At 47.4% G+C, this 15,747-nt stretch overlaps 4 protein-coding genes across 8 annotated transcripts; 2 read left to right on the forward strand and 2 right to left on the reverse strand.

The window, feature by feature from the left end:
* Positions 1 to 41: 41 nt before the first annotated feature.
* On the reverse strand, positions 42 to 2,961 carry c16h17orf75 (chromosome 16 C17orf75 homolog). Of its 3 annotated transcripts, none has more exons than XM_085934859.1 (9): positions 2,668 to 2,961; positions 2,424 to 2,498; positions 1,970 to 2,224; positions 1,837 to 1,897; positions 1,645 to 1,764; positions 1,521 to 1,585; positions 1,228 to 1,367; positions 1,044 to 1,163; positions 42 to 962 (listed from the first exon to the last, which is right to left on the reverse strand). In XM_085934859.1, the coding sequence occupies exons 1-9, from the start codon at positions 2,808 to 2,810 to the stop codon at positions 790 to 792; spliced, it is 1,152 nt and encodes a 383-aa protein (XP_085790985.1). In that variant the 5' UTR covers positions 2,811 to 2,961; the 3' UTR covers positions 42 to 789. The 3 variants fall into 3 exon arrangements, with proteins under 3 accessions (XP_085790985.1, XP_085790986.1, XP_085790984.1); XM_085934860.1 differs by having other exon boundaries at positions 42 to 1,004; positions 1,060 to 1,163; positions 2,424 to 2,564; XM_085934858.1 differs by having other exon boundaries at positions 46 to 1,004; positions 1,060 to 1,163; positions 2,668 to 2,960.
* On the forward strand, positions 1,437 to 11,979 carry LOC147043770 (transportin-2-like). 3 transcript variants are annotated; one of them, XM_085934855.1, is made up of 25 exons: positions 1,437 to 1,595; positions 4,483 to 4,582; positions 4,761 to 4,836; positions 4,961 to 5,110; positions 5,296 to 5,402; positions 5,475 to 5,608; positions 5,680 to 5,761; positions 5,840 to 5,962; positions 6,177 to 6,295; positions 6,398 to 6,458; positions 6,553 to 6,730; positions 7,023 to 7,175; positions 7,234 to 7,459; positions 7,668 to 7,839; positions 7,912 to 7,998; positions 8,072 to 8,179; positions 8,245 to 8,403; positions 8,498 to 8,585; positions 8,680 to 8,778; positions 8,859 to 8,954; positions 9,044 to 9,119; positions 9,242 to 9,341; positions 9,415 to 9,489; positions 9,706 to 9,842; positions 9,925 to 11,979. In XM_085934855.1, the coding sequence occupies exons 2-24, from the start codon at positions 4,484 to 4,486 to the stop codon at positions 9,811 to 9,813; spliced, it is 2,676 nt and encodes an 891-aa protein (XP_085790981.1). In that variant the 5' UTR covers positions 1,437 to 1,595; position 4,483; the 3' UTR covers positions 9,814 to 9,842; positions 9,925 to 11,979. The 3 variants fall into 3 exon arrangements, with proteins under 3 accessions (XP_085790981.1, XP_085790980.1, XP_085790979.1); XM_085934854.1 differs by lacking the exon at positions 1,437 to 1,595 and adding an exon at positions 2,848 to 3,120; XM_085934853.1 differs by lacking the exon at positions 1,437 to 1,595 and adding an exon at positions 3,217 to 3,407.
* Positions 11,980 to 12,191: 212 nt separating this feature from the next.
* Positions 12,192 to 15,037, forward strand: fbxw9 (F-box and WD repeat domain containing 9). The gene is made up of 7 exons (XM_085934792.1): positions 12,192 to 12,602; positions 12,857 to 12,974; positions 13,048 to 13,981; positions 14,079 to 14,227; positions 14,309 to 14,512; positions 14,606 to 14,671; positions 14,774 to 15,037. The coding sequence occupies exons 1-7, from the start codon at positions 12,454 to 12,456 to the stop codon at positions 14,855 to 14,857; spliced, it is 1,704 nt and encodes a 567-aa protein (XP_085790918.1). The 5' UTR covers positions 12,192 to 12,453; the 3' UTR covers positions 14,858 to 15,037.
* On the reverse strand, positions 14,675 to 15,687 carry LOC147043772 (guanine nucleotide-binding protein G(I)/G(S)/G(O) subunit gamma-7-like). The gene is made up of 2 exons (XM_085934793.1): positions 15,463 to 15,687; positions 14,675 to 15,316 (listed from the first exon to the last, which is right to left on the reverse strand). Exons 1-2 carry the CDS (start codon positions 15,541 to 15,543, stop codon positions 15,191 to 15,193), a joined length of 207 nt encoding a protein of 68 aa, XP_085790919.1. The 5' UTR covers positions 15,544 to 15,687; the 3' UTR covers positions 14,675 to 15,190.
* Positions 15,688 to 15,747: the final 60 nt, after the last annotated feature.

The raw sequence follows: 15,747 nt of genomic DNA on the forward strand, positions 1-15,747 counted from the left end.
TTTAGCGCTCTCAAGGCTATTTCTTTGCTGTTTTGAACTTGTCTCGGTTTGCAACTAGCTGTGTGTGTACTTGTCATTTGTTCGAATAACCAATAGCCAAGTCCCCCTTCCACATACACACGCACTCCAATTTTCACAACTTTATGTATAATTGGGTCAAATGGCGGCTAATTTCACAAGTCAAAAATGATTTTAAATATATTAATAAATTGATTTACACCCATTGACGTGTTTGTCGTCTTGGAAAGATCAATACAAGAGTGACAAGACGCGCACATACAGTACAGTACAGTACAGTACAGGAGATACTTTACAATGCACAGTTGAGTCATCACTTTTCACAATTGAACTCGTGCGTTCCCAACTCGAAGAGAAATAGGATGTTTACAGAACAGTAAGACTCCTGGAAGGTGGAAACTGTTTTGAAATTCTTCATAATAGCTTTAAATTTGCAATCATTTGAGCAAGACTTGAAATATCACCACATTTTTGGGACATCCTGTATACAATATTAGTAGTGTTAATAATTCATGATACATAGATAATAAATAGAAATGAAATTTGAGACAATACATTTTAACAAGGAATCCATTCATAATTTCACCATGTGTGTGTGTGTGTCAGTTCTAAGTGTTTTGTCATAAAGCATATACACCAAAACTCAATTATTTACAACCATAATTGAAGCTTCACAAGTGGATAAATATCGACGTAGAAGATAAATCCATTTCACCCTCCTTCCAAAATGTAGCAGGAATCAACGAGGCAAGTATGAGAGCAGCATTCGGCTCAGCTCAGCTCAGCGGCTGCTCTCTGATGAACTCCTCGAGGACGGCGATGATGCGGCACGCTTCGGGCAGGTCGCTGTGCTCGGCCCGGGCGTTCTGCAGGAGCACGTCGCCGTTGCCGCAGCCCCGCAGGAAGCGGCAGCAGCGGAACAGGGCGTAGTGGCTCATCTCGGCCTGACGCACAAAGCGCTTCAGGCTGTTCATGTCCTGGATGGCCTGCCGAGACAACGCGCATGAGTCGCTTCCTCCACTCACCGCTGTGTTCTCCCACCTTCAGTTTGAAGTTCTCCAGGATCTGTCTGAGGAGGAAGGGGTTGGCCTTTTGGGCAGCGTTCAAAAAGGCTTGACTCCAGTCCTCGCAGAAGCGGTTATTGACTGGAACACAAAACACACACACGCACGCACAATATTTTGACGCCGACACGCCAGGTTGACTTACCGGTGTTGGTGAAGGTGGGCGGCGTGACGGAGCAGTCCAGGATCAGGTGGGAATGGGCGTCCTCTGACATGGCCTTGCAGAGGGAGGCCGCCGTGGTGTCTTGCTGCGACAGGCCCTGCAAGCTGGCTGCTTTGATGAACCTGAATCAACGTGACCTTGTTTATTTCGATTTATTCGTCGCTCTTGTGTGGCTAACGCAATTTCCATCTGTGTGCATGTGGCGTGATTGAGGATAAAGCTGACTTTGACTTTACAACACGCACAAAAGACCGAGGAAAAACAACGCCTCTCACCGGGACACGTCCGTCTTTGTCCCGTCGTCGACATTGGTGACCTCCACGTGATTGTGACTCCGAGCCTGGATGAAGGTGAGCCTTTTCAATCAAGCCTCCCACATCTCATGAGCGTGACACTTACGGCGTGCAGCAGGAAGCTGATGTCGCTCTGGACCAACTGCACCACACGGTAAATGTGCATGACGGACTCTTCGTACCAGCGGCTCAAATAGGGACGCAGCTCCGTCTCCAGATTTTGGAGCTGTCGCAGACAGACACGTACAGTAACGCATACGTGAGCACCAAAGAATCATTCAAATGGCTTTATCTGTACCTCGGGCGTTTGCAGACCGCTGCGCAAGCCTTGAACGTACTTATCCAGCTCTAGCCTATACGTGCAGCCAGTCAAGGAACACGGCCAGACGAGTCGAGACGCGACATGGCCATAAGGACCACAAAAAGGATATAAGTTGAGTCCTTTTTCGGAGCCTCCCAAGAAGCAGATGACGTGTCCGTTGCCGTCGGCGTCGGGTTGCTCCGGAGATCGTTCCTGCTCCAGGAGACAGCAGTAGCAGCCCACCGCCTGCTCCGGGAGACTGAGTTCCACCGTGGCGATATTGCCCATCCCTCCCAGCAGGGCTCCTTTGTTCAGCCTCCTCGCGATGTACGTGCGGAGCTCGGGTTCCGCTTCGACGGGAAGGCTGCTGTCAATCAGAGTCAAGCTGGAAGGAAGGAAGGCACAGTGCTCAGTGCGATACGTGCACGGAATGAATGGAGAAAGCACAGTGGAATCAATGAGATGATACGAAATGTAATGTCGCTTCCCAAGGCAGCCTGCGGATGTGCACAAAAAGTGAGAGAGAGAAGAAAGCGGCGGCTGGCACAGACAGGCGGGGCAGGGCCACACTGCTCCTGGGTTACCTAAAGTCCTCCTGACTGGTTGTGGAGTCTGTGCGTCTCTGGTTCCAAGCCACATTTTCCTGGGGAGCCTCCGATCTATGACAATATGCACTTGTATCATCATCATCACCTGCTTCGTCTATCAAGTGTGCACATGTGGTGCTTGCCACTGGAAATAAGCATGAGACCAGAGCTAGATGGCTCGGTAGACAACTATTAGACCCAAACAACGAGTGATGCTAAGAAATGCAAGAATCATCATTACCTCGTGCCCTCATAGAGATAAATGGCATAATAGCAGTTCAACTGAGTCTTTTGGCCGTAAGATGCGATTTCCTCGCTGTCAAAGTCATCTTTCTCCTCCACGTCAATGGAATCTTGGAATGACGACGTCTGGGAGGTGAACATGATCCTGACGTTGCGCTGAGAAAGCGAGCAGGAGCCAATTGTTTGTTTTGCTTTTCCTTTACTCTTTTAAAGGAAGCCAACAAACACAAGCAAGCGATTTGATGCAAATTGTAAACATGTCCTTTTTGAAATGCGCATGCGCCAACCGGGTACGTCTTCAAATAAGTCCGAGTGTAACAAACAAGGTGTAACGCCGAGGGACATTTAGGCAAGAACAGACCGTCACTACAATTTATAATACCTCATTTCAACCATTAGAGTTAGTTGACATGTGGAGGCGTTTTGTCAACTGAACACAATTTGGAGATTGGTATGAAATCAATTTAGTACAACTCTCAATGATGCTTTTTTTTTTTTAACAAAAAGTGGATATTTTAGAACAAATGATGGATCCAAATATTTCAATGAATAACAAGGTCCCTATTGGATAGATTATTTGGTGGTGTCGTCGTTGCTGTTCGAACGATCACTGCGCTTTTTAACGGAAGCCGTCACCAGTCATTTTCAGTCAACGTGCTCATTTGAACAAGAACCGCTACGAGAGAGGGACGGTCGAAGAGCGGCCCTGCATTAATAAATCAACGAAAAGTCAATATTGTACGTATGGTACCGTCAGATTTGGATTAAAACACATCAAGTGTTGCGATAGGTTTGTTATCTCGGTAGTAAGGCGCGCATTTCTGTTGCCTCAAGTTTTTTTCCAATTCTTTTTGTAACGCATTAGCTCGTGTGCTAGCTTTAGCATTAGCACCACCTTGCGCAACGTGTTCAACAAGTTTGCAACTAATATTAGCTGACATCAACGCCTTAACTGCGGTTAATAAACCTATTCGAGTTGTTTCCATGCTAACAGTAATTGTGTCGGGCCTGTTTGGTCGGCTTAGTGTTGTGATACTATTTTATTCGTGGCCGTCACACGTGAGCACGATGCCTCGAAAGTTTCCATTCGACTAGGCCCGAGCTGGAAGGGCAATTTCGGTAGCGGACTCTTTTCTTTTTCTGTGATGTGAAGCAGAAGACACCATCGACATAAATGTATCGTTGTTTTCGTGCGAGTTGATTTGCTGTAGCCGTTCCACATCTGTGACGATTAATTTTCACTGAAAATCCAAATTAGTCACGACGGCCTTGCTACGTAGCTAAATTAGCTGACTTTTAGCCTCACGTTTTAGCCTCAGCCAAAGCGTAGAACGCGGGACCATCAAGCAAGGCTTTCACTTCCCACATCATCGAAGTGTTTGGATCGAAATGTGTTTTTAACGCAATCGTAGATTAAATGCATTTCAATGAATGAGCGGGTGGCGTGGGGGTTGGGATTGGATTAACTTCAAGGATTAAGCCTGGTTGTAGATTTTAACCGCTCGTGGTGTTTAATATACTCGTTTTGGGCCTCGAGCCTCTTCCCAAAGTTGATTTCAAGCCGTAAATGTAGCCAGGGATGGCAAAAACACTCGGGCTAGAGTAGAAGTTCATAAATGCCTTTTAAATAAAAAGTTCAACTCGTCTTTGTGAGTAAAAATAAAGTCCAGATTTCCCATCACTGTTTTCAACACGATGCATGACATACAACTGACTCTCACTGATGGTCTTTGTACTCCTACTGTCTGATCTCAAGACTACGACCCCCACCCTCTTGGCTATGTGTTTTGTAAGAGCAAATGAATGTGCACAGGATGGAGTGGCAGCCAGATGAGCAGGGACTCCAGCAGGTCCTCCAGCTGCTTAAGGACTCGCAATCACCCGACACAGCAACGCAAAGAGCCGTCCAAGAAGTATCCTGACTTTGTCACATGAAAAGACATTTCTTCCACACATGAAGAATTGCTGTTGCTCCATATGAATCTTAAAATGATCATTATCAAATCAGAATTATACCCATATGGAAGTTGAAAGAATCAAAGATTTTTGTGACGTTGTTCAAGGTGAAGTTAACCTTAACCGCTAATGTAGAAACTTGAACAACTGAACCAGTTCCCTGATTTCAACAACTATCTCATCTTTGTCCTTACAAGACTCAAAAGTGAAGGTAAGCCACTAAAAAGTATTTTTGGGAATAAAAACTCCAATTCATCTTTCACCACAATTTTTTCCCCATACATATACCTTCAAAGTGTGTCCGGTATCTGGAACCCTTGCTTCTTATTTAACAGACGAGCCGACTCGCTCTCTCAGCGGTCTGATTCTGAAGAACAATGTTAAGGCCCATTACCAGAACTTCCCGCCAGCTGTTGCCGACTTCATCAAGCGGGAATGCCTCAACAACATCGGCGACCCCTCGCCCCTCATCCGCGCCACCATCGGTGAGTGTCCATCTCATCTCGTCACGCCTTTTGCCGCCTTTGGAGATGATGCATATCGTCAACCTGACTGCCCGTGAAGGTTTTTCTACTCATACTGTCTGATCCAGAGATATAGCGGCAGCCCTCGGCGAACGCTCTCGTGCCTCCACCTGGGACTAAAATCCCGCCCGCGCTTTGTCTTTTAGGCATCTTGATTACAACCATTTCGGCCAAGGGAGAGCTGCAGTCGTGGCCCGAGCTCCTGCCCCAGCTCTGCAACCTGCTCAACTCGGAGGACTACAATACGTGCGAGGTACATGACTTTCTCAGAAAAGATGACGAAAATTCTATCAGCGAGCTCCATTTCTTTGCGTCCGCGTCTCAGGGCTCGTTCGGAGCACTGCAGAAGATCTGCGAGGACTCGTCGGAGCTGCTGGACAGCGACGCTTTGAACAGACCGCTCAATGTCATGATACCCAAATTCCTTCAGTTCTTCAAGCACTGCAACCACAAAATTAGGTACAGGGCGGAAACCCGCTTTACTCTCCCCGGTACAAATTGCATTCAAATGAATGTTGCGGTGTGTGCAGGTCCCACGCTGTAGCTTGTGTCAACCAGTTCATCATCGGCAGAGCACAGGCCCTCATGAACAACATTGACACCTTCATCGAGGTTGGTGTTTGAATGGCCAAATCAATCGGAGCTAGATTTGTTTTGGACTGACAGGTGTTTGTTTCTTCACCCCTTTAGAGCCTCTTTGCGCTGGCAGCGGACGAGGACTCCGAAGTCAGAAAGAACGTTTGCCGAGCTCTGGTCATGCTTCTGGAGGTCCGCATCGATCGGCTCATCCCCCACATGCACAGCATCATCCAGGTAAGGGAACCAACGGCGGCTCATTCATTCAACTCTGAATCTTTTCAACCCAATTTGGAGCTCATCTGGACATGATGACACACCCAGCTCATTGATTCACAATGATACCTTAAGTTCCTAAACTTCTGATCCAGATTTGCTGCAGCTCTATGCCAGAACCTTGTTTGAGTTGTTCTGCGGTAGTCTCCAACACCTTTTCTCTCGCCTCTTGCAGTACATGCTGCAGCGTACGCAAGACCCAGATGAGAACGTCGCTCTGGAAGCCTGCGAGTTTTGGTTGACTCTCGCAGAGCAGCCCATCTGCAAGGAGATGCTGTCAGGACACCTGGTGCAGTGAGTAACTCACATTTAGTGCAGTTGTCTCGAAACCACGCACTAGTTTGGTCAGTTTGTGAGATTTTTTTTTTTTTTTATTCCTCCCTCCCCCACATGTAGACTAACGCCTATCTTGGTGAATGGGATGAAGTATTCCGAGATAGATATCATACTTTTGAAGGTGAGTTGTTTTCCTGGTCCAGTGTTTTGTCAACGAAATCTAATCTTGTTGAAGCAGCTGATAGAATTGAATTGTGGCTCTATGTTTCGACCAGGGAGACGTGGAGGAAGACGAGGCCGTGCCAGACAGCGATCAGGACATCAAGCCACGTTTCCACAAGTCGCGGACGGTCACCTTGCAGCACGAAGGTTTAGAGGGAGGCGGCAGCGAGGACATAGAGGACGACGACGACGACGATGATGACGACGACACGCTGTCTGACTGGAATCTGCGTGAGTAGAAATGCGGCCGAAAAACAAACCTATCCACCGGGAGTTTTAGAATTTGAAAATAAGGTCTCCTCCATATCTGGACGTGATGAAAAACCCAGCTCATTGATCAAAAAATGATACATTTTGTTCCTAACTTTTCTGATCCAGATTTTCCATTACAATGGCTTGCGCTAAAGCACATTTTGTTCCCTCTTGGACAATCGAGACTCGTACTGGTCAATGAAATGTTCTTTGAAGGCAGCTTCCAAATGTTCTCGGAAGAATGATGACAGGAATTGATTTGGATGCGCAGGAAAGTGTTCGGCGGCCGCGTTGGACGTGCTTGCCAACGTGTTTCGAGATGAGCTACTGCCCCACCTGCTGCCGCTCCTGAAAGGCCTGCTCTTCCATCCCGACTGGGTCGTCAAGGAATCCGGCATCCTCGTATTGGGCGCCATCGCCGAAGGTAAGGTGGCCGTGAAAGCAAAATGGACTCGGCCATAATTGTCTTTGCGCTTCCCCAGGCTGCATGCAAGGCATGGTACCTTACCTGCCCGAGCTCATCCCGCACCTCATCCAGTGTCTGAGTGACAAGAAGGCCCTGGTGCGCTCCATCGCCTGCTGGACCCTCAGTCGTTACGCGCATTGGGTGGTCTCCCAGCCCCCCGACTCCTACCTCAAGCCCCTCATGACGGAGCTTCTTAAGTGCATCCTGGACTCCAACAAGAAGGTCCAAGAAGCCGCCTGCAGGTGAGCATCTCCCGCGTGGCTTCCTCACGTGGAAATGATGACCCACCCAGCTCATTGAGTAACAGTGATACATTTTGTTCCCATATTTTGTTCTGATCCACGTCATTTTTTTATCAAATCATTCGTTGACTGGTAGTCATTTCTGTGCCATAGATTAGATTAGTCATGTTGTTGTTGTTGTTGTCCTCCATCTTTGTTTTCACCATAGCGCGTTTGCCACCTTAGAAGAGGAGGCATGCACAGAGCTTGTCCCATATTTAAGCTTCATCTTGGACACGCTGGTCTTTGCATTTGGAAAGTACCAGCACAAGAATCTCCTCATCCTCTACGATGCCATTGGAACACTGGCGGACTCGGTGGGCCACCACCTCAATCAGCCCGTAAGTACTGATATATTTTCCACACGTTCATTGGTTGAGGTGTTTCATCATTTTATTTTATTTTAACGTCAGGAGTATATTCAAAAGCTGATGCCCCCTCTCATCGCAAAGTGGAATGAGCTCAAGGATGAGGACAAGGATCTTTTCCCTCTTTTGGAGGTAAATATTCCCAAATCCAATACGAGCTTTTGATTTGAAAACGTGACACGGCAACCTGTCCTTTTTCTGCCAGTGTTTGTCTTCAGTCGCCACGGCACTGCAGAGTGGCTTCCTGCCATACTGTGAACCTGTTTACCAGCGTTGCGTCACACTTGTCCAGAAGACTTTAGCTCAGGCTATGGTGAGGAGGCCTCCCCTCTCTCCTTGTTCATCCCAGACCTTTATACCGAGACGCGACCTTTGCAGATGTACAACCAGCACCCAGACCAGTATGAGGCTCCGGATAAGGATTTCATGATCGTGGCCCTGGATCTGCTCAGTGGCCTGGCTGAAGGTCTGGGAAGTCACGTGGAGCAACTGGTAGCCCGGTCTAATATCATGACGCTGCTTTTCCAGTGCATGCAGGTACGGACTTTTTTGTCTTGGATGTTGATGCTCAGATTGGAGAAACCCCTAAGCCTGCTTTTAGAGGAGCGCTAATGAGAGATTTGCGTCGCAGGATACCATGCCAGAAGTGAGGCAAAGCTCCTTTGCTCTGTTGGGAGATTTGACAAAGGTCTGCTTCCTGCATGTGAAACCTTGCATTGGTGAGTGCTTTTCAAAACTCATGACTCCACCACACTTTAGAGTGAGTATGTTTCTTTATTGTAAACAACTTTTGGGGGTGTGTCTTGTTGCCAGCTGAGTTTATGCCCATCCTCGGCCTCAATCTGAACCCAGAGTTTATTTCGGTGTGTAACAACGCCACCTGGGCCATTGGGGAAATCGCCATGCAAATGGGTGAGTGGAGAAGTTGATGACAGTCGCCATGTAAGGTTGCTCATGTGTTTTTGTCCTCTTTTTTTTCTTCTTCGCTGTAGGTGCAGAAATGCAGCTTTACGTTGGAGTGGTTTTGCCCCACCTGGTGGAGATCATCAATCGACCCAACACGCCAAAGACCCTGCTGGAAAACACAGGTACGCACGTGAATTGTGAAGTATTTCTCTCTCTTTATTTATTTTATTGAAGCAATGATATTCTGAATGCTTTTGTCCTTCATGTGCAGCCATCACAATAGGCAGACTAGGTTATGTCTGTCCTCAGGAAGTGGCGCCACAGCTTCAACATTTCATTAGGCCATGGTGAGTCACGGTCATTTTGTTTGTATGCACGGCATGGGTCTTTGATTTGATTTTCTTTTTTCCCCCCCCTCAAAATAATTTGAACCCTGAATTAATGTGAGTTTTGATTTGTGTCTTGCCAGGTGCACATCGCTGAGGAATATCAGGGATAACGAAGAGAAAGATTCAGCCTTCCGCGGAATCTGCGTGATGATTGGCGTGAACCCGGCCGGTGTTGTGCAGGTGAGCTGACGTGATGGCCGAGCAGATTTATCTCGTGACCCCTTGATAATAAAAGCCAGCTCTTTGTTTGCAGGACTTCATTTTCTTTTGTGATGCTGTGGCCTCCTGGGTCAACCCAAAGGATGACCTGAGGGACATGTTTTATAAGGTTAGCGACGGCAATCGTTTGAACGGGTCGGCTCGTCACACTGTGATGATCACTTCTAAGACATTCGAAATCTGACACGCTCTGCGGATGACTTTTTAATCTGAGACGTGCGGAAGAGCTGCCCCAAAATTCTCAACATTCAAGCTATTCGTGGACATGAAGTTCCAATTTGTGTGCGTCAAACTTTATTGAGCGTAGACCTCCTCCCTTTGCTAGATCCTGCATGGCTTCAAAGAGCAAGTGGGTCAAGATAACTGGCAGCAGTTTTCAGAGCAGTTCCCTCCGTTGTTGAAGGAGCGTCTGTCGGCGTGCTACGGCGTCTAACAAGTCCACACTGGATGCTGACCTGTTTGGTACGTTTGCTCATTGAAAAAGCAACAAAAAGCATTTATTTACTTCCACGTTTGACTTTTTTTTTTTGGCTGTCTCCTTTAGGTGAACATAGGGAGGGGTTACCAGGGGACTCATTGCACTGCCCAGCGTAGCAGGGAGGGACGATGTGGAGGGACGTGACGGGCCTTCACGACGTGGCACAGGGTCCCCTCCCCACCTTTCCCTGTGCCCTGTGTCTCTGTAAGGGAGGGAGGGAGGGAGGGTAGGCGGGCGGGCGGGCGGGAGGAGGGAGGGAGGGTAAATTTAGGGATGTACGTATACCTCTTGGATTTCACGCCTCGCTAAATCCGACACGCTTCAAAGTGACGTTCACCAATAGCACCACAGGTATTCAAGTTGGTTGGTGGTAAAAGAGGAGGCCCCCTCGCCTCAATTTCATTCATTCACAATAGCGTTGAGGGGCGGGGCTCGTCTTCTCGGTACATTCAAATCAATTATGTGAGCCAGCATAGGGTGCCGCCGCGGTCCCACGTGAATGCACAGTGCATTCATGGCAAAGGGAGGGAAGGGGCGGGGTGGGGCGGCGCGGCGCGGCACGGCACCTCTGGGCTTAGCCAGAGGCTAAAGGAAAGCCGCTTTTCTCATGTAATAATGCAGGAAACGTGCATCAATAGTTGCACCTTTTTACAGGAAATAATGCAGAAAGCCCTTTTCCTCTCGTCATCTGTACATTGCATGTTGAATGAATGACTTGTGTCGTCATAATAAGGAGGCCCCCGATGTGTAGCAATCAACATGCTTGTTTTGTCATCCTTAATGTTCAAATGGGGTTCCAGGAATGATTCAAAGAGCTGAAATACCGTAGGCAGGTTAAGGATTCTGCTGCTGCTTCTGTCAAAACGTCAACTTTCAAAACGGATATAAGCCGTCGAGAATATGTAGGTTCTTACTGATATAAATGCACTTTTTTTTTTTTTTTTGGTAAGAATTCTAGAATTTTTTTGAGGGGGATTGTAAGTCCATTTTAGGCAATGATAAAAAAAAATAGGTTATACTTGAGGCCTCTTAACATAGTCATAATAATTTAGCTTCTAAAATTGAAGAGGAGGGACTACTTGAGTATTTTTCATCCCAGTGCAGCTTTGTGTTAAAAAAAAAAAAAATCATCCCCCTTCAATCCATTTTTTGTAGGCAAAAGATGTCATGAACCTTGCATGCTTTCCAATTTTCCTTTTGAGTCATTTTGTAATGGCTTTGCTGATGGCAATATGACTTTGATGCTGAAGGAATGGGCTTATGTTCCAGCTTCTGCTCCAGCTGACATGTTATTCCGCCTGTTGACACTGTGTACGTACGTTGTGGCTGGAAATACACTGATCTCGATAGTTCAACCCGACACTGGATAGCTGGCTCGGGCCATCTTTCCCCAGCTTTGTCTGCTAGCCCTTTTGTATTGGAAGAATGCGTATGGCTGTTTTGCTTCCATGTTATTTTGCACCAGCCCTACCCTAAGGTTATGTGCCGGTCGGGGAAGGGGAAAACAAAAACAATTGTTGGCCACTGCCATTAAACATTTACCTGCCAGTTAAGTAAGGAAAATGTAGTTATCACATTGTGTCCCTGAGTATTAGCTAGCTTTTTGAATTGAGTTTATTCATGAAATGTTTTCGGCATGACCTTTTGTAGCACAATCGCGTTGGCTCATTGAAAGCTGCTGAAATACAATATGCTCACTAATGGCAATGCTTGTTCATTTTCTAGGCAAGAATTACGGCAGGAGTTTCTTGCATATTGTAATACGTGAAGATTTTTTTTATTTTTATGCTTGTGGTATTTTAATTTATTTTATGTTTTTTGTGCGGTCTGTGCACAAATGTTTTTTTGGACTTCAAAAGTTTTTTTTCTTTTTATTCTTTTCATTTAAAGAACAATTTTATAGTGGACCATTTAATTGCATCAAATTTGATGTTGTGGTTGACAGAGTCTGGGCTGGGCGCATACCTTAGGGAAGACATCTGATTCATAACTTTGTTTAAATATCCAATCAAGGCTGGCGACTTTCACCTCCCTTTTTGTTTAACTGTGGTGCAGGTGGGATGTCTGCTGATGTACTCCTTTTTAATTTTGTCAAAGGGGGAAAATAAAAGTTTTCTATGACACCGTCTCGAATTATTTTGTGCATAAAATTGAATTTTTCCTGGAAAAAGTTATTCCTCTACTGTCTATAGTGAAATACTTTTTAAGAGGAAAAACCTGGCCGGTGGAGCTTGATGGAAAAAGAAGGTACAGTGGGCAAAGTCGCAGTGCGCACGTTGATGACGTAGTGCTGCACCCGGAAGTGGCGCCGCCAAGTTGTAGTTCACCTAACCAAATCAGCTGATTACTACGTTCTTTATACATGTCAATCAGATGATTTTCGCTTTTGTGTCGTGTGAGAAGTTAGCATCCGTTAAAGGCGTGATGACATCGTTTAGTCAATCAATTTGACGTTCCCATAAAATGACATCTAATGAGAGGTGTTTTCAATATTTGAACTAATAATTGCCTTTTGGGATTTATGCTTCGGTGATTTGTGTTGCCGTTCTGTGTAAGAAAGCACTGGCGGGCGGGCGGCCGGCCGGCAGGGTAACTATGCAATCGGCAAAAGAAGTGATGAGTGTAGCTTTGTTGGGCATGGCTATGGATGACGCTAGGATAAACAAAGGGGCTGCAACCGGTAACGATGGAGAACAATCTCACGACTTGGTGTATAGCCAAGCCTCAGGTGCACAGCTGCAAAGGTAAGACTGCAACTACCGATGAGCCAATGCAGAGTGTTTCCCAACCGCAAATCATCTGAAATCAAGTTGAATGAAACCCAAGACTCTTTACATTCTAAAAACACACACAACCGCTAAAAGCAAGATGCCACAATTTAAGTAAAGTTGCATTCTTCCAGGCTTACGTCATTGTTCTCACACCGGCACGGATATATAAACAAAGCTCCAATATTTGTAGGAAATAACAAATGATTTTTGGAATAAATTCCCTGCAGTCCTCCTAATGCTCCTGCATGCCCTGAGGTCAGCGGGTTGTTGTCTTTGCCATGGGAAATGGTCACCCACATTGCCTCACACCTTCCTGCTCACTGTGTCATCTCTGTGCTGCCAAAGGTGAGTGAGTCGCCTTCATCCCTCCGTCTACTTGTTGACACTGAAGCAACCAAAAGGTTGGATATCTTTGCAGGTCTGTAATGCTTTGAGCAATGTCGGCAAGGACAAAACCAGCTGGCAGCTGCGGGCGCGCAGACTCATCGGGACAGAAGCTAGCTTTCCACTGAGGCCAAGGGAAGATTTCGATTGGCCTTTTGCTTGCTTGGAAATGGAGACACTGATTACCTGCTGGAGCAAAGTAGCGCAGGTCGTGACCAAGGAGCCTCGAGCTGACGCGGCCGACTCGCGAGACCGAAGGGGCTTGCAAAATGGCCGACCGGACGGAGCGGCTCTCGTGGAGCCGGAGCAGATGGCGGCTTACGATGATGACGAAGGGGTCTTTCGTGAACAAATGGGTGCTCAACTGCCGCCGCCTGTTGTGCACGAGGCCCAATTGAGGGAAGCGCTGGAGGAAAGATTGGACGACAATCCGCGACCCATGATAGAGGAAGATCGCTTCTTATTTGAGCATCCTGATCACGGACAAGATTTGCTTCACCCCGAATTTCAGGGCAATGCGGGACTTGTAGAAAAAGAGCGGCAACCCCCCAGAAGTCTGAGTCCGCCGCCAGCCTTGGAATGCGTCACCCTCCTTTCGGGCCACATCGCGCAAGTGGACACGGTCCTCTTAATAGGGGGCCAGGGGGCCGTTTGCGCCACGGGCTCCAGAGATCGGGATGTTAAACTTTGGAATCTGCAGGCGGACTCCGGCCATATGTTGATGCACACGTTGAGAGGCCAGGGCAACTTCAACACCCATCAGGGCTGGGTGTGGAGTCTGGCATCTCAGGGGGCCCTTCTGGCTTCGGGGGGCTTCGACAGCACGGTCAAGTTGTGGGACCTCCGGGCCGGTGGGGCGGAGAGGGGAGTGATCAGGACCGAAGCCGCCGTCACCTGCCTGTCCTATCTGCCAGATGTCTTGCTGGCCGGTACATTGAATGAGAAGATACAAATGTATGACCCGAGAGGTGAGACAGACGCCTTCACGCCATTCCGTCCTTCTGTCCGTCCGTCCGTCCGTCCAAATTCAACAAGATGGTCTGTCTCTTTTTATTTGACTCCAAGCCGGCGTTCCCTTGGTAAGGACCCTGCGACACCACAGCTACGCCGTCTTTTGTCTGGCGGCCGACGACAAGTACATCATTTCGGCCAGTCGAGATCGCTCCTTGATCGTACACGATCGCAGGGCGGATAAAAGCGTGTATAAGGTTCGGGTAAGTGGAAGCGCACCGTGAAAAACGGTGCTCCTGTGACAGAAAGCAACTCCAGTTGTCTTGGCTTTTTTGTATTTACAGCTGCGCTCTTACCTGTATTCGATGAGCTACGGCGACGGCGAGATTTGGGGAGGCGACATCGGGGGCATGCTCCACTGTTTTTCCATGCAGCAGGGGGTCTGGAAGCACCTGGCACACTTGGATGTGGGCCACACGGCTAAGGTCACTGGCATTCACAAGTCCCCCGGAAGCCTCTACACTTGCTCCTCTGATTTTACTGTCAAGGTAATGTGTCGAAAAACCTTGAATGAATGGAAAGGTCCTCCGAAGATGATTGTTGTTTGTGTAACTTTGGCCACTTGCCCGCCCCGCCCGCAGGTGCACATCCCTTGCGGGCCCCCAAAGACAATATGCACCTTGCGCCACCAAGAAGGAGTCTGTGGGGTGAGTTGACTATATGGCGTCGACGTTGGACGCAATCCACTCCGCTGCCATTTGGTGAATGTGACCATATCATATTTTCCTTGTTTTTTTCCCTTCCGCCAGCTGAGCGTGGAGGCTGGAGTCCTGGCTGTCGCCTCAAGGGATATGTGTGTGGACATCTGGAGGCCCAAAAAGAATGACTTTTGACCAATACATTGGGAACATAAGATGTGCTCAGCATTTAAAAAACAAAACAAAAAAAACTATCTTTGATAGCTACAAGCTAAGATAAAAAATATGTCAATAAAATCATAAAGTATGTCACCGCGTGTGTAGTGAAGCTACATGATGAGTTTCAACTTATGAAATGAACAACACAATATTCAAGATGTATGTTTTTTTTTTTACACCATTACAATACAATAGTATTTTCAGAAAAGGCTTTCACTTCCAGAACATTCAAATGAAATGGGCTACACAAGCACGGTACAGATGATGAACTTCATGCCAAATGAAATCTCCCGCTGATAGGAGGGAGTCTCAAAGCAGCACGCAGGACTTCTTATCTTTGAACGGGTTAGAAGAGGCAGCGATGCCGGTGAGGAGAGGATCGCTGCGCTTGTGCTCCTGGCAATACTGGACCAGGTCTCCTGCTGTGAGGGAGATCTAGGATGGATGGATGGAGGTGGACAGACGCTGGTGCTTAAATGGCAACTTGCAAGTCGTCAACGCAACTTTCAAAAACAAGCGCACGTACCTTCATCCTCTCCGTGCAAGTCGTCAACGCAACTTCCAAAAACAAGCAGACGTACCTTAATCCTCTCCGTGCTTGCCTCCAGCCGAAGCTGCTCCACCACTTTTTGCACCTGAGCGAGACTGTTACTGCAGCTCATTTTCCTCAGGATGACTTGCTGAAACGTAGTGAAACGTGATGTCCTGCTGCTGAGGAAAACACAGTGAAGTGGACTGCTTGAGAGGATTGATCTTTTTGACCTGCACAACAATTTGATTCCCCCGGGTGGGGGTTGAGAGGCCCTTTGAACGTTACTTGAAAGGGCAGCCTGCAAAGGTCACAAAGATCCCTTTTTTTTTTTCTT

This window comes from Syngnathus leptorhynchus, chromosome 16 (assembly GCF_054491065.1).
Source record: "Syngnathus leptorhynchus isolate UIUO chromosome 16, UIUO_Slep, whole genome shotgun sequence".
In the NCBI taxonomy this organism is placed as follows: Eukaryota; Metazoa; Chordata; class Actinopteri; order Syngnathiformes; family Syngnathidae; genus Syngnathus; species Syngnathus leptorhynchus.

Excerpts from the sequence above, each read along its gene's own strand:
- c16h17orf75 (XM_085934860.1), bottom strand. The coding sequence starts at position 2,810 with ATGTTCACCTCCCAGACGTCGTCATTCCAAGATTCCATTGACGTGGAG. Across the intron at positions 2,225-2,423 it reads ACCAGTCAGGAGGACTTTAG|CTTGACTCTGATTGACAGCA; the intron begins GTAACCCAGGAG and ends CCTTCCTTCCAG. Across the intron at positions 1,586-1,644 it reads TCAGCTTCCTGCTGCACGCC|GCTCGGAGTCACAATCACGT; the intron begins GTAAGTGTCACG and ends ACCTTCATCCAG.
- LOC147043770 (XM_085934855.1), top strand. The coding sequence starts at position 4,484 with ATGGAGTGGCAGCCAGATGAGCAGGGACTCCAGCAGGTCCTCCAGCTG. Across the intron at positions 8,180-8,244 it reads AGACTTTAGCTCAGGCTATG|ATGTACAACCAGCACCCAGA; the intron begins GTGAGGAGGCCT and ends CGACCTTTGCAG. Across the intron at positions 8,955-9,043 it reads GACCCTGCTGGAAAACACAG|CCATCACAATAGGCAGACTA; the intron begins GTACGCACGTGA and ends CTTCATGTGCAG.
- fbxw9 (XM_085934792.1), top strand. The coding sequence starts at position 12,454 with ATGCAATCGGCAAAAGAAGTGATGAGTGTAGCTTTGTTGGGCATGGCT. Across the intron at positions 12,975-13,047 it reads TCATCTCTGTGCTGCCAAAG|GTCTGTAATGCTTTGAGCAA; the intron begins GTGAGTGAGTCG and ends ATATCTTTGCAG. Across the intron at positions 14,672-14,773 it reads ACCAAGAAGGAGTCTGTGGG|CTGAGCGTGGAGGCTGGAGT; the intron begins GTGAGTTGACTA and ends CCCTTCCGCCAG.
- LOC147043772 (XM_085934793.1), bottom strand. The coding sequence starts at position 15,543 with ATGAGCTGCAGTAACAGTCTCGCTCAGGTGCAAAAAGTGGTGGAGCAG. Across the intron at positions 15,317-15,462 it reads CAAGCACGGAGAGGATTAAG|ATCTCCCTCACAGCAGGAGA; the intron begins GTACGTCTGCTT and ends CATCCATCCTAG.